The 17,316-nt window shown below is 38.7% G+C and overlaps 1 protein-coding gene across 2 annotated transcripts in view; it reads right to left on the bottom strand.

The window, feature by feature from the left end:
• Positions 1-17,316, bottom strand: part of CNTN1 (contactin 1) — a 296,276-nt gene that overhangs the window by 146,066 nt on the left and 132,894 nt on the right. For both annotated transcript variants that reach the window (XM_075600076.1, XM_075600077.1), the window contains one exon: positions 6,427-6,550. In XM_075600076.1, the coding sequence (XP_075456191.1) occupies positions 6,427-6,478 (52 nt within the window). In that variant the 5' untranslated portion in view covers positions 6,479-6,550. The remainder of the gene's footprint in view (positions 1-6,426; positions 6,551-17,316) is intronic.

Raw genomic sequence — 17,316 nt, 5'->3', positions numbered from 1 at the left:
AATACAGTTTGTGTGACCATATGTGGCTACCGTAACAATTCAGTCAGTAATCTTGAAGTGGACAAGATGGTGGAACTAGTCTTTTAACTATGATGACCTTTTCATACATATGCACATCATGTTTGCATCATTTTCATTATTCACTCACTTTTGCATTGTGTTTATTCAGTTGGTATGATTCCATTGAAGTGACATAACGGTTTAATATCTGTTATTTGTAAGGCTACTGCCATATGCAATAAGTGTAATGAAACATCTGCCAGTGTTTACTCTGTCACACACGCATGTATATTCCATAAGCCTGTAGCTGCTGCTGACCTTTCTTAGAGCTGTTCATTTTTCACTTCAGGCAGGAACACAAATGCACAGTGTGCGATGTATTAAAAGGACTTATGAAAAATAGCTGCATTTCCACTCTAACTGCTGAGTCAACGTCACCGAGTATGAATACCTACATGCCTCTAAGTATGGATTGTGCTGTGAATAGAACAATTGCTTATTACACAGCTTGGTAAAAGAAATAGAATTACATTTGTTTGTTGCAGGAATAAATAACACGTCATATAGAGAAGGAGATGCTGGCATTTGAAGTGGGAGGACCCCAGGGATTAAATTTGTCTGTATTATTTTAAAATGTACTGTACATTAGAAAAACACTAGGGTTAGGGAGTGATCACAAAACCACACTAATTGAGGCAAATAATGAGTAAATAAATGGTAATCCAAAAAAGTGGGTGCAAACTGTGAACTGTAAAGTGAATCAGAAAAGGAGGGGGGCAGGAGAACACAAAATGGATGTGTCTCCCAAAAGAATCCACTATAATGCACTCCTACTTAGTTTAAAATTTAACTTTTAATATATTAACATAAAACATATATTACCTAAAGCGTTGTGTATTGTGCATTAAAAATAAATTAAATTGACAATGACTAGCGTCTGTGTCAGTGAATGTGTGTTGGAGTGATCTCAACCGACAATTGGTAGTAGTAGCTACAGGACACAGAACGCTGCTTAGGAGACACATCCATTTTGTGTTCTCCTGCCCCCCTCCTTTTCTGTACTGTACATTAATCTGCAAAGTGGAAAGTTACAATCCTGTATAATATATATATATTTATATATATAAATATATATATATATATATATATATAGTATATATATATTGTAAATCCTGTACCTAACATACAAAATAGGTGTACCTACAGTAGGGATTAAGGTGTTGCTTTTGAATATCCTTTACGGACTTGTGGGCACGCATGAGTAATGGCTGCAGAATAATTGACAACAGAAAGAAAGACAGCCAACCCAAAAGCACTAACGGTTACAGCATCACCGTTGTCTTAGTCTACGCTTATAGTGTCGGCGACGGCGAAGCGATGGCGACGGTGACGTCAGGTGACGGTCGCTGGAAAAATCAAATGGAGATGAAATCCAGCGATCAAGCCACCGCTCCGTCGCGTCGAGCTTACAATAAGTGCACGTGACGGTGGCAATGCATTTGTTTTGACGCAACGCTGCGTCACTGTCGACGGCACTATTAGCGCCGCCTAAGTATTCACTCCAACTGCAGCATCTTGTGGTCAAATTCAAATGCCTTTCAATTTGAAAGAACAAGACAACACATCAAAATACAATGTTACAGTCCCAGAAATGGCCTTATATCAGGTAAGTGTATGATGAAAGGCCCTGCCTGGTACTGAAACATTGTATTTGTATGTGTTGTCCTGTTCTTTCAAATTGAAAGGCATTTGACTTTCACCACAAGATGCTGCAGTTGGAGTGAATACCTTTTTTCTAAGGTAACAGTGATGCTGTGACCGTCAGTGCTTTTGGGTGGGCTGTCTCTCCTTTTCTTTTTGTTGTCTATATTTAAGGTGTGGCCACTCTTTTTTGAAACAAGCGCCCCAAACTAAGAATGTTTTGAAATGGACTGAGAAATAGTTTTACTCGGATATTAGGTCATTTCACCTTTCTTTGTTCTTGCAGTATAATTGAAAAATGCCACATCAGTGCAATAACGTATTATTAGAGTCTCGTGGATCTGCAGTGTGATATTGCCCTCTGGTAATGAAGGGTCTAAGTCAATATGACAAAGCTTTTCACCTTCATTTAGTTGAACTATTTTTAGGAGATAAAAGGGCAGGGATTATTGTATGCTTAAAAGCAGAATTTATCTATAAATAACCTATTCTACTAGGATAATACATTTTGATGATGTTTAGCAAATGCCTTATTTGCAGAACAGCATTTAACTAGTAAGCTGATGCGCGCCCACGGCTTAAAAAAAACCTTTCAGACAATGAAACCACTAAGTGCTAAATACATTTTGCAGTATTTGAAAATATTAAATTTAACTTTTGCCTGTTAAAGCAACACAGCATTATTATTTTTCACATCAAGGGAATGAGGTGCAATGTTGCATGTAGTTCATACAATCTAAGCATATTTGATTTGGGAAAAAAACCTGAAACAAACTGCAAATGCATAAAGAGGTAGGTAATGAAAATGTAGACACATTCCCACATATTAATATGTTCCAATGTTAGAACATTATTCCAATATAGCAATGTAATGAAGGGTTATTTAAAGCCACAACATCTCAAATCATGTCTGAATATAAACATAACCACAATGCAAGGTGGTTATCCCTTTCTAAAAAATGTATCACAGGACACTTCTGTTAAACAAAGGACCATTATATAATTTACAGTACACATGAAGCATGTCTTGTAAATCTTTGGATTACTGCAGTCTCATGTGTGTGCAGGTTATAGAAAACAATTGTAAACCTTACAGAATCCCAATGTACCCTGGACGCTCAATATCATGAACAAAGATGTCCCAGGAGGGCTTATCACTGCATTGAAGTGGCACTTAAAAAGCAGCAGGGAATAATTTAAACAATATATTTTATTTAAACTAGAACATACAACATCTAACAATTGCTAAAACAAGCCACTTTCTCAATGGATATCTAAAAACATCTACAAGTAACCCTTGGAACATGTTTTAGTAGCTGTAATGGTTCTGGAAGAGTATGGATATGAACAGTGTGATATATTTTAATGGACCAATCAGAGAAATCTCCATAGAATAAATTAAACTGTTTTTTCAGAGAAGGATTTTGAAAGCTACCCACGCTATCCTTTTATCTATGATGAACTCTCAGGTCTGTTAATTAAAAGGCACTGGAACACACAACAAATGTAAGAGAACATCTTTACAAGGTAACTAGAAAAATCATAATAATTAAAACCTTAAACATTCACGTTAGACACATCAAAATGTAACATGCCATGATTCAATATTCTACACTATGTGTAGCAAAGTTGGAAGAGATAACTATTATAATACAATTAATAAAACAATAAAGAGGGTAATACAACTAATTATATTGTAAAATACATCATAACAGAAAAAAAGAGTAAAAGTGACGTACATCGTAATTCTAACTGAGTACATCTGGTATCCAAAACAGAAAACCATTCCTTCCTACATATCTTATTAAACACATATAAACTCAATAACATGCTCATTTTAAAAAAAAATGGCAGGGAATGGGGTATCAGGATAAGGAATATGCCAGAAGAAGAATTAAGGGATGAGAAACGTGACTCTATGCCCATATCTTACAGTGCACCCCAAAACTGGAACAACCTACAGGAGACTCTCACATCCACCACCAGTTTAAGTTCTTTCAAAACCAAAGCTGTCTCACATTTTAATCTGGTCTGTAACTGTTACATGCGCCTATAATATATATTATCTCTAATTGTGCATGCAATGTCTTGTATATAATGTATACCTTGTTCACTTATGTAACTGTATTTGTAACCATGTATTATTTGTCATTGTAACTCTATGCCCAGGACATACTTGAAAACGAGAGGTAACTCTCAATGTGCTACTTCCTGGTAATTTTTTATAATAAATAAATAAATATCTAGCCGACAGTCAGGATGGCATGAAGATTGTCCTTCTAGGTCAGCAGGTGACAAAAAGTTGGAAGCCACAAAATCTGTGCACTTAGTTTAACAAAGGGGAGATGTAGCCTTCTGGGCCCATCATTTGCTGTTTGTTTAATGTTTAATAAAGTTGAGGTTCCTTTTGTCCCGCGCTTTGTATCATGTGTTTATTAGCTAGAAGGGGATGAGGTAGGTGTCATGGTCAAAGTAATTGGAAACCATTGTGGTGAAAATGCTTACGCAGGGGATGTTCAGAATAACCCTTTTTGATGAAGTTGATATGCTCAAAAATGATTCATTTAAGAGTTTGGGTAGATGTACCTATGAATAGCACTGGATATTCTGAACACATGATACATAAGCTTGGCCCCTGCAGACGCACTTACCAGAACTCCCTCCTACTGTCTCTGTACGTTCTCCCTACCTACCAATTAGACTGTAAGCTCCTCGGGGCAGGGACTCCTCTTCCTTAATGTTATGTTTAAGTCTAAAGCACTTATTCCCATGATCTGTTATTTATATTATCTGTTATTTATTTGATTACCCCATGTATTACTACTGTGAAGCGCTATGTACATTAATGGCGCTATATAAATAAAGACATACAATACAATACCTACAGATGGCCACACTTAGGGTACAATAAATAAATCACATATATCATGTTATTTATAGTTTTGGTTTTTTTTTGGCTCTGGTGCTTTCAAGAAATGTACTGACTGTTCCAAAACTATAGCATTGGCATGTGCACGCCCCACAATTAAAGATTCTCTTAACCCTCAGAGCTCTATTTTTGCTCTAACTGAACAAACAAAATGATAATTTAGCTAAATGGGTGCTTTTTTTTAAAGCCAACTTGGGACTATCATGTACAGTACTAAACTATTCAACAGAGGAAATCAGCCAATGTTCTATAGAATTGTTCCTACAGTATATGTTCACTATCACTGCTGAATGCTGTTATAAATAAGACTTTGGCCAAGCTATTTTGCTAGTATTGGGAAACTGCTTGAGCACCCATTTGGCTGCCTGTTTGTAAATCATCTCTAATTCATATTTATATGCAAACCACCTTCACATTTCCATTTTTGTCTGTATTGTGTGAATTTTTTTTGAGGAGAAATGTTCATGCTAAATTGTTTTATTGTGTATTTGTAACTGTGCAGAAATGTGAACTTGACAATCAATGCACCCAGTTGTTTTTCACACATATTTTTGACGATTCGTAAATCTGACCGTAGGCAGTTATGGCGTATGGGTGCTAATTCTGAGATTTATCATGTAACTCAGAGATACAGTAAACAACACAAGCTTTCCATGTAGTTTAGTGGTGAGATCTACCATAATAGTCCAAGGCTCTCAGTACAACAGGCAGAAAGATATGGAATAGTGGGATAATTTGCTTTATGATTTGAGATGTTTATTTTAAGACAGACTATAAACGTGCAATCTGACTTTACCATAAACATTACTTTCACTTGAATACTTCAAATTCCTAGTGATATTTTATGAAATTATACAAATTATTATATTATTATATGTGTATAAAGTAATATTCTGGAGATTAAATTGAACAACATCCTCTTCCCTTTACATTTAACAAAAATTTACCCAAATAAACAAAAATTCAAACACTTTGACGGCAACATCATTATATTAGGAAGTATCTTAACTTGGGGCAAATTTGGAATTTTTGGAAACATATTTTAGATTCAATATTTCATTATAATAAAGTAATTCTGTGTTTCTATAAATTCTTGTGATACAAATAAGGCTTTATTAAATAGGTAAGAAAGCCAAGAATCAAATAGGGTCTCAGGTTTTGCAACATAAATACAAATAGGTAGACTAGGTGGGCCAAGTGGTTCTTTTTGGGTGTCAAATCCCATGCTTCTGGGATTCTATAATAATTCTATAATACTGCATTCTATTTCAATACAGGTTGGATGGACTTCATTCAAATATATAATTTTCATATTAAAATATGTAATGTTGTTCTTAGAGTTTTGCAACTGGTAGTCCTTGCAGAAAATGGGTTCATGATTGACTTTGTGTGACTTTGAAAGGACATTTGCTTATGAGCCAAATAGACAACAGGGCTATTTTTTTAGGGGGGGGGGGGGGTGGTCAGCATTACAGAATTTAGGCACCTCGGTTTTAGGATTAACAGGAACATTTTAGCTTCAAATGTTTTTTTAGAAATGGGACTGGAATACAAATCTGGGAGAAGGTAAAAGCTTTTTCTACTATTAAAACATTTTTATCTTTGCTTATGGTTCTGTCAACTTTCTCTCTACAATAACATCACTGACCAACATTGTTTATGACAGAATCACTTCTGTTCATATTTTGCTACCTTATAGAACACAAAAATACTATTAAATTTTTTTTTCAAATAAATTTTTAAACCACATTTCATGTTGATGTGTATAAATGTATATATGTATACAATTATCTTACCCGCCCAGCAGATGAAGAAAGACATTACGAGCTGAATTAAAATGGGCCACATTTCTGATGTAGTTCAACGTTGACCAATGCAATATCACTGGAAAATCTTGTCAATTCTGTGCAGCTCTTTTATCTATTCAAAGTGTAAAGAAGAGATCACGAGTCATTATAGCAGGATCCACATTTTTTAACATATCACATGAACATCTATGATGAATCTCGAAAGTCATTCATGTTTCATAATTAGGTTAGGTCATCTAATTATTAATACATTAAATTATCTGATGACATGTTGACAGACCATCAGAAAACCTCTCGGTCTTTGTAGAAATCCAATTCAATGATAATTATATTGTAATGTGAGAATCTGTTATCAAGACAAAATGTCAAGGTATGCAGTATACTGTAATTGTCTGATGGTTCTTTATATATATTATATACTGTTGCGGCCCATTTTATTCTCCTTCATCCCCAAAAAAATTTGGGGATGTTTTCCAAATGTCATGCACTTTGCCGCATTCATGGCGAGACAGCGCTAATAGCACTAGTACAATGAAACGCCCGCGGCGCCTAAAAATACCGGGACATGCCGCATCTGCCCGCGGTTTTAAAATTTGCGCCGAAACGGCCGCACGTGGATGAAGGCGGCCGCCACTGTATGTTGCATATCCTTCATAGGTATATATTGGGATATATTCAGTTACCATACATTGGAGAGTTTTATTGAGGAGCAGCTGTCCTGAAGGTCTGTATAGAGAAACCCTGTTTCGGGTGACACTTAAGTGATTATTGACAACTGTGGTTTTAGCTGAGGGAAGAGGCTATGATGTAAGCTCTGAGAATCTTCCAGTACATATGTCATATTTGGTTATTCTGTATGGAGGTGTAGACAGTTCAGATGACATCAGTTTGAAGCTACAGAACCTAATATGGAATAGAATTATATAGCAATAGCTGATGACTCAAGGAATATTATCTGAATAAATATGTAGCACAGAGTGAGGGAGGAGAAACACATCTTGATAACACCAGTGAGAGACGGGTGAGAGACAGGCGAGAGGCACAGTATGATTGATTCCATCAGGTTGTGAGGACATAGTGATTCCACCATGAGGAGAGAGAGACGGGTTAAAACCAAGATGAAGGAAACAGTCATTTTATCATGATATTAAGAAGGATCCCACTCAGAAAGAAAACTATGCAACCATATTTAAGAATACCATAACTTATTTGGAACGTCACCGCCATTTTGTAATATTTTTATGTAAGTATTTATCTTCAAAATAAACGTTTATTTTTATGTGATGAACCAGAATTAATGAGGTCTATTATGCTGGAATAATTATGAAAGAGACGTAAAGGACATTTTAAAGTCTCAAAATGGTAAGTAATTGGCATCAATTACCATTAGTTTGATTGAACTCCTAAAAAGAAAGAGTGATTCAGCAGTTTTAATATTTAAACAAAAACTGTTTATATATATATATATATATATATATATATATATATTACTGAACTGTAAATAATAAATGTTCAACAAAAGTTTAATTTCAAAGACCTTCTCGTGCATAGCCCCTTTGATAAAGCCAAAAAGTGAGACTTAGCCCAAAAAGAAACTATTTGAACCTATAGATATCATGGTTGCAAATCCTGTCAATACATTTCCCCTACCACAGTATTCTGGAATGGGGATAACACCAAATCTTACAGACACTTCATACATTTCCAATCAATGGACATTATACTGTATATCAGGCTGTCTGTGTGTGTAATAAAACGTATGTGGGGAAGACACAATACCAATTGAGAGCAAGGGTCCTAGAGCATGTGGGAGCTGTTAGAAACTATCTTGACACGCCAATATATATATATATATAAATGTAGAGGTATCGGTACCGTGTTAGCCAAGCTTAATAATCAAAAATGAATTCATTCATTTTATATATATACTGTATAGACTTTTTCTTCTCTTTTATCCATCACCTGCCATTTCACCTACTGAATTTTCCAGAGAATCTATGGCTGATTTCTTATCCAGCTCAATTTACAATGCAGATGAATGTCCTTCCCTAGGTCCATGTGGATGTTTAGGAATGAATAGTTCATGCATCTATGATCCATTCAGTATGATACCTTATTATCACAGAATTGCTCAACGTGGCATCCTTCATCCCACCATCACCAAATATCAGACCTTTTCACCCATTATTTCCAATCCATCCATATTCATCACCCGTATTCTCTACTGTCTACTCCACCACCACAACTTTGCTCAGATCCTCAATCTCCTCAATGGCCTTGCATCACCCTTATCCGTCAACCAAAATCTCCTCTCTTCCAGGCATCTCTTGTTCTCTAGCAACAACAACAATCACATCAACTAGTTGCCCTTTCCAACCAGCCACTGCAAGAAGAGGAACTTGAACATTATTGATACAATTTACTCAACTTGGGATACAGACATGGAGGTACCGCATTCTAAGAGTACGTCAGCCCAGTTGGCGACCACAAGTTCATCCTTCAAGAAAAAGCAAATCATCGACTAATTAGCACCATACTCCAAATCAGTTCCAAGCACTAACTCGCAAATTACTTCTGAATAATTCTCCCTTCAATATATCTGTATAGACAACGCCGTCCACTACGGTACATCAAGCATCTAGGCTACGGTTCATGGTTATCCAGAGTTGACTTCACAGATGCCTTCAAACTACTTCTTATTCATCCTTCGTTCTGTCATTCTCCACAATATCAAATGGCGAGATTCCTACTATATTATCATCGCCATCAGTCGACTCCAAAAATAGTCCCAATTGTTCAGCCTATTTGTGGAAACAGTATGCTGGCTCCTACTCAACACATCTTACTGTCCAATCATAATTCATCTTCTAGACGATTTCTCCTCATAGATCCTCCACACACCCCTCTAGTCAGTCTTCAAAACTAACCAACCTATTGTACAAACTTTCCTTTCCATTATCACCAAACAAGACCATCTTTCCATTTACGTTCATCGAGTTCCTGAGAATGAGCTTAGATCCCAAAGCCATGGATCCATTGGATCAAGAACCTAGTTAAATCGTTTTCTGCAAGACATTTTCATTCAAGGCAAGAACTGCAGTCACTTTTACGCTACCTCAACTTTGCCATGCACATTATTCCCCAGGGGAATCTTCTCTCACTCCTCTCATCCATCTCAGATACACTTCAACCATCTTGATAAATGCCTCAGCTAAATCCGATCTATCAACACGAACTTGCTTCCTCAAACACTGGAGCAGTGATTCTCTAAACCTCAGAAACTAAACAGAAGTCTTCTCAGAAGCTTTTCCCATACATGGCTTTGCAGACATTTTTCAGGATGACTGGATTCTGCTAACTAGCTGCCTGATTTAGATTCTCTTCAAAGTTTTCAAAAGTCCTTAGCATTGTTTGAAATCTACCCTTCATAACCACAGCCTTCATGTCGGGCCACATCTGGACCCATCAATCAGTCCAATGCGATACAGACAGCAAAGCTATTCCCAAAATCAGTAAAGCAATATTGTAATCACCATCATGTTGTTCATGCAGAAATTGACATGGTCTTCCTTATACCACAAAATTCCATATCCATTGCATATTAATTACCAGCAGTACCAAGCTCGAAGCACACAGCATCTCACACTTCCAATTGCAATATTTCTTCTACCAACACTACTAATGCCACTCCACCCCATTTTAAGCAATTTAATCATGCCTCACATTCCAGCTCACTATTTATCTGAAACGCCCTTACTGCTAACAACAGCATTCTACTCCTCTGCATGGTCAAAATTCAAGAATATCATACAACCTGCATTCTATTAATTCTCCATGGAAGTCATTTTGGCCTTCTCTGCCTACTGCTCCACAACCCATCAAAGTATCTCCTAGCACTATCGTCTTAGCTCAAAAGTATCTAGCAACATCTCACAATCAGTCATCCTGTCAAAACTGCCTTCCTGGCAAACCCAGCGGTCAAGTTACTCTTAAAGGACTTTTAAAAATATCTCTACCAATTCTGAATTGTCACCTCCTAAGCAAAGGTTTCTGTCTCCTGAACTTCTTGACCTCCAAGCTACACACCGGCTACACACCGGCTACAAACCTAGTCATATCAGCAGCATTTATTTTGGTTTTCTATGGATTCCTGAAACCAGGAGTCTACCATCCTTACCAAATCAGTAGCCTCCCTCACAAAGTCCAACCTCATAAAAAAAACCATGACCATTGCCATCTTTGTTTTCCTCACTGAAAACAGACCGCCTGGCAAATGCTCTTCCATTCCCTACTATCCCACACACATTCAACCTCCTAATAATTCATCTAGGTAGAAACTCCTCCCACAGGAGGCTGGAGCGGAGCACAGCCGTCAAGGAAGCAAGGGTAACAGTGGTGTTGACTAAAGAACTTTATTGGACAACAGTGTACAGCTGATGGATCCTCTGACGCGTTTCAGCCCTCAGGCCTTTGTCAAATAAAGTTCTTTAGTCACCACCACTGTTACCCTTGCTTCCTTGATGGCTGTGCTCCACTCCAGCCTCCTGTGGGAGGAGTTCCTACCTCGTTTCCTTTCCGGATAGCACGCCGGGTGGTTCCTGGCTTCCCCGATGACATCACCGCCGGTCATGTGACCGCCCTATGCGACGGAACGGTTGCGAGAGGGTTGGCGGTGCAACCACCATCGTTTGGATTACTAAGGCTTGGCATCTCAAACTACAGAACCGTGAGTCCTTTTCAAATACAACACTATTGGTGTTCATAGCTGAGCCAGTTGCAGAGAGAGACCACACATACAGTTCATAGTAGTTGCCTGTGATTTGCCTCATGAAATGTGACTATATACGTGCATCAACCACTACTTTTTGTTTCTGAAGCACCTGATGGGTGAACCCTGTTTACCTGATTACATAATAATTCATCTAGCTCACCAAAATCTAAATTACCCTCTCCTTCCCAATTGTCCATCAGCCCTGATCATTGAACCTTTTTTATCATCAATCAGGAAACTACTCCTCTGTCTTGGCCTTGACTCTCTTTCCTTTTCAGGTCACTCATCCATGGCCTCATTAGCCTCCAGAAATAAGGTTCCATCTTACATTATCAAAAGAAGAGATTGGGCAGATGGGGCACTTCCTGCTTCAAATCTTACATTTCCAATCCAGGGTCAGAAATCTGCCTTGCCTTGTCGATCCAACCTCTTAAAGTCTGGAGGGAGAGCTAATCTTTCAGCCATAGATCCCTAGAGGTTTCCTCCACAGGGGTTTTTCCCCCTCCTGATTACTGAAGGGTTGACTCCTCATGAATTCCGAGGTTGACTTCCTTTTTGGCCCTCTTTGAGGCGTAACGCATACGTATGCTCAAGGCAAAGTCTATTGCTATCGTCTCAATTCTCCTCAGTCTGCCATAGTAGCACACCCAAAGAAAAGACAAATGCTTTTATTGTGGGTGTGGCCTGCAGGTCCCTCCCTTAATCACGATAAATACCCATCTGCTCGTCATCTCCCTCTGTTTGCTGCTTCCGTTTCCCTCCTTCCCTCCTTTATATTCTGCAAGCTCTAACCTAGGGGGCCCTCTTTCAGGGCAAACCCATACATACTCTCAAGTTAAAGTATATTCCTATTGTCTAATTTCTCCTCAATCTGCTGTAGGCCACACACACACAATCAAAATGAATTGAACATGTAATGCCCATTGACTTTTCAACATTAAGGAGATTTGTTGCAAACTTTTGTGTCGAAGCAAACATTTTAGATGAATTAAAATGGGTGAAATTCTTAAAGTTTGCCTGAGTGCTTAAAAAGTTTGCAGCTCTTAAGAAAAACTGATACAGAGGGACACATTTCATCTCACATTTGAATTCTGAGTATCAAACTTTAGTGGTTTGCTTCAGCATGCAATTTTGGAGTGGAAATTAGGTACTGATGTACTGTAGCCAACGTTTATGCAGCCTGTGGCACAATAGCTATGCCACTTTCTTGCACTCAGCTGATTTAAAACAATGGCCACGTCTTCTACTGGTTTGTTGTATTTTCAACCTGCAGTGCACCACGGATTGCAATAACGTTGGCTACATCTATATATAACCCACATATTATCATGCTGTGTATTACAATCTGTATAATAAACTACTGTACACCGAGTCACCAAGTAATCAATAACTATACTTAACATAACAGCTAACAGAAACCTCACAGGCTAAAAATCTATATCAATTGTAAGCAGAAATTGAGTAATCCAAAAACATTGCCTCTATACATTACATTTACATAAAACAAATATTCTTGTATTCCCTTTAATATAAATTCTCCATTATATTATTTTGTGTATCGTTCTATTGGTTCCCTTTGACCTATTGTTGAAACCCAAAGAATTCTCTAAAATCTATATATTGTGCACAATAACTACAGTATCTAACCAGAAGTCTACAAATAATGTTTAACTTTTGTTCAAATATTTAATATTTCTTCAGTGACCATTTGCTTTCTATGGGATTTTATCAGGAATGAGAGCTAAGCTGTGTTACATGGCACCCTTACATCTTGAGCTAAAGCTGATGAGTATATTTTGTAGGCGTTTTTCACAATGATGCCTGTAGCTTTTCTAAGCCACTGAGTCAGTTAAATGGAATTGTCTAATTTGATTGCTTTAATAGATTACTTGTCATGTGTTTCAAAGCCTTTTCAAATTGTTCATATCTCATTTTTATATTTGTGATCCTCTAGTAATTAATTTTGCTGTGTCACTAATTACAGTATGACCTATGGCTAAGGCCCGTTCTATACTGCATGCGGCCGTGCGCACGCGCGTGCCTGTGCGAACGAGCGTGCACGTGCCGCATGCTTTTCCCGGTTATAGAGCCGGGAGCTACAAGTACTGTGTGTGTGTGTGTGTGTGTGTGTGTGTGTGTGTGTGTGTGTGTGTGTGTGTGTGTGTGTGTGTGTGTGTGTGTGTGTGTGTGTGTGCATGCATGGGTCGTGTGAGTGAAGAAAGTCCTAAATAAGACTTTTTAAAGAAAAAAAAGTTTAATAAATAATTTTTTTTTTATTTGTGCATTCATTGACACACGCACACACATCCATCCATACAAACACACATCCACACACACATACATACATACACACACATACATACATACATACACACACATACATACATTTGAGCGCCGGTAGCGGCGCAAAATCATCCTCCCCACCATCTTCTTGTATAGAAGGGCTGGCTGACCTCAGCCATCTATAACTGCTGGCACTATAGAACCATCCTAAGCCTCTTTTTACAAGTAGTTACTGAGCTCCTGTCACTTCTATCACATATGTGAACACTCCATGTGCAACCACAGATGTATGGTTTAAAATTAACTTTCTTTTAACATTAAATGACAAGAGGAATTGTAACCACTGCTAGAGAATATGTCCTTGAGATTTCTCTTATATAATAATAATAATAATAATATGACTCAAACTGATATTGTTATAACAGCAGTAGAAAAAAATGGAGTAAGTAACAAATCTACGGAAAAAACACTACCCTTTTAAGGCTGTGTCCATAGAACGTGGAGCAGCGCTGAGCCGCGCGGACACTGATGCTCAAGCATGAGCGATTTCATGCACATGCAGGCGAGCCACGGTCCGCGATCGGGAGGCGAGAGGAGGCGGGGCAGTGACGTCGCTGGGCCAATCACCCGCGACGCACCGATGTCAACGTCACGGCACCAACGTCACGGCGCCGTGACGTTGACGCTGCTTCGCGCTGATTGGACGTTTTCATCAGACAGCACGCTGAAAAACAGCTTTGGCTGTCACCTGAAAAATCCAACTCCTGAGCAGAGCACGCCTGCGTGAGCCCTCTCTAAAGACTTTCTCATTGAGGATGCCAAGGCTCAGCGCGGAGTGGCCGCATGACTCAGCGCTGCTTGTCCTTTTATGGATGCAGCCTTAAGCTGCTCATCAACATTTGAATGGGCCATAAGGTGTCTCTTGGTGCTTTCAGGTGTCTAATGGTATAGCACTACATACTCAATATGGTCTATTGCTCTTCACTCTTGTTTTCCTGCTATGCACTACAGCTAGATTCAGTAACGGTGCTAAAGTGGGGTAAAATGTAACTAAAAAGAAATAATTTCCTCATGCTGTGTTCTTAGAGTTCATACAGTACCATAAGTACCTTATTCACTAAAGTAAAGGGAAGAATAGACAGCAACTACAAACTCAGTTATTACTTACAGTATGGTTGGCGTAGGCTTTATATATGTACCAGGTATAAAAAGAGCAAAGTACTAGCACTTTTTTTTACAAATGTGTTTACAAATTCAAAACACTCCAATAAACTGGATATGTTGGGTATCATTATAGGAAATGCTCACATTAAGAATATGGCGGTGGCTTCTTTATGTATAACTCTTAATTACTGTATGCTGGCCATCCAAGTGCACACATCTGGAATTTTTTCAAACTCATATGCGTTGGTGAAGATTTGCATTTGCAAAGATACAGAATACAAATTTTGCAGCAAAGTAAACTTTTAGTGAAAAAGTACCCCCATCTCTACTCAGAACCTTCCTCATATAACCATATCCTAGAACAGAGGTTCTCGCCTCAAAGACCTGTAACAGGTCAGGTTTTAAGGCTATCCTCTCATTAGCACAGGAGGCCCAATCATTTGACTGAACCACCTGTGCTCAAGCAGAGGTATCCTTAAAACCCACCCTGTTAGTGGTCCTTGAGGACTGGAGTTGGGAACCTCTGACCTAGAAGATTCCAGAAATTGGCAGAAAAAAACAATCTACTGTAGAAATGTCTAAGGCTGCGTCCATAGAAGGACAAGCAGCGCTGAGGTGTGCGGACGCTCCGCGCTGAGCCCCTGCATCCTCAATGAGGATGCCTTGAGAGGGGGCTCACGCGAGCGTCCGCAGGCGTGCGGAGGCTTTGGAGTTTTCAGCCGAGCGCCAAGCTGTTTTTCAGCGCGCTGTCGACTGAAAACATCCAATCAGCCTTAAGCCGTGTCAACGTCACGGCGCCGTGACGTCTGCGCCGTGACATTGACGTCAGTGCGTCGTGGGCGATTGGCCCAGCGACGTCACTGCCCTGCCTCCAACCACCTCCCCCCTGGCTCCCTTCGCGCAAGCTGGCTCGCCTGCAAGTCCGTGGAATCGCGCTGACTTAAGCAGGCGACCCTCAGCGTTAGCGCGCATCCGCTCTCCTCACCCCTCTATGGCCCGGTCCTTAGTTTCCCCAGACAGCACTAAACATTAACATTAATGCCATTTCAAAAAGCGACTCTCTGAATCCTCATGTTTTACATTCCATACAGCATTAAAGCGCATTACAACGATCTTGCTTACTGTACATTTTAGTTACTAATGGATCGACCAAAGATCTGTTGCAGATGTCCTCTATCACAACATTTCTCCAGAACCAGGGGTCTATGGAGTACACTGTAGACAATCCATTTTCTGCGATAATGGACTTCTTCAATGAACTCACAGGTTAAATAAGCCCGTAGCAAACACCTATAGTTGAGACACCTATAAAACAAATAAAGGAACAACAAAGGTGACGGCCACATAGTGTACATTCTGGCACTAGGGTCCTGTTATTGCTCTGACATCGATTACATGACCACGATTCCTTCTCTAGTTTCATGAAAAACTGAAAGAGGAAGAGCTCCTCTTCTTCTAAACTATACCTCGACCACACACATTTGTGATCCTTCATTCATCATACCTCATACATCAGACATTTAAGGCGCTCTTTAAAAAATGCACTTGTTAAAGGAAGCCTACCTAAGTCATTACGACATTCTCATTCATCCCTTTCCTGCTCCTTCTATGATACATGCCATCTAATATCATGAAAATAAACACCATTTGCTGCCACACAAGTTCAAATACTGTACACTGGATTCTTCACCTCGATAAACATTTTACTTTTTCGTCTCTGCCTTGGACCGATCCAGGGCTAGGTCTCCTTACCAAATACAATCCCTATATGGTAAAGCATTATCAAATCTATTGGCCTAAAAATAAATTAGAATAATAAGTCTAATAAAATGACATACAGTACATCATTTTTTTTTCTATTAAAAAGCCAACGACAGTTAGTCCTCACTATCCAACGTTTCACTTTACAACGAATGGCATATGCAACACTTTACAATGCAACCCTAAGAGCCGTTTTTCGACACCTGAATGCGTTATCCAACGCTCACCGCCACTGATTAACATGGGACTCACTTTACAACGGTTTCACTATCCAACGCTACTTCCGGAACGGATTCTGTTAGATAACCGAGGACTGCCTGTACAGTATGTTTAATTTTCAGTCTATCTTTCATTGCATTATTTAGTTAAACTCATACAGCCTATTTTCAAATGCTGCATGCTATTATTTTTAAACAATCTTACTGTACCATAGTTCTTTGCCTCAGACAAATGGCATTTTCCCCATTATACAGTATGCCTTCTAAAAAAGTTAATGATGAATGATACCATTTTTTTCTAGAAAATTGTCTCTCAAACATTTTTAAAATGAAGATGCATTACATGTTACTCCTGTTCGCAAAGGTTACTGCATATCTCTGTTGTCACATAACAGGATATGCCATGACAACTGTTTTTACCGCTTATCTGAAGACTAGCTCAGTGGGGGATTTCATCTTCAAGCTCAATGTTTCCTAGCAACTCTCTCTGAACCAGAGGACTTTTTACATTACCCTTGCGTCTACCAAAGATGCTTAAAAACAACTCCTTCATCCTGTGAATGCACAATGAGAATTAGGCAGCTGAAGAAAAAGGGATCAGCCTATATATAGAATCATTTGTATTGTTTTTCTAAAGTGATCCATTTAAAAAATGGATGAATGTTAATGTTTTGTTTTACT

Source organism: Ascaphus truei, chromosome 5 (assembly GCF_040206685.1).
Source record: "Ascaphus truei isolate aAscTru1 chromosome 5, aAscTru1.hap1, whole genome shotgun sequence".
NCBI classification, from domain to species: domain Eukaryota; kingdom Metazoa; phylum Chordata; class Amphibia; order Anura; family Ascaphidae; genus Ascaphus; species Ascaphus truei.
Note: the sequence above shows the minus strand (reverse complement) of the source record. Positions and strands in the feature narration are given on the sequence as shown.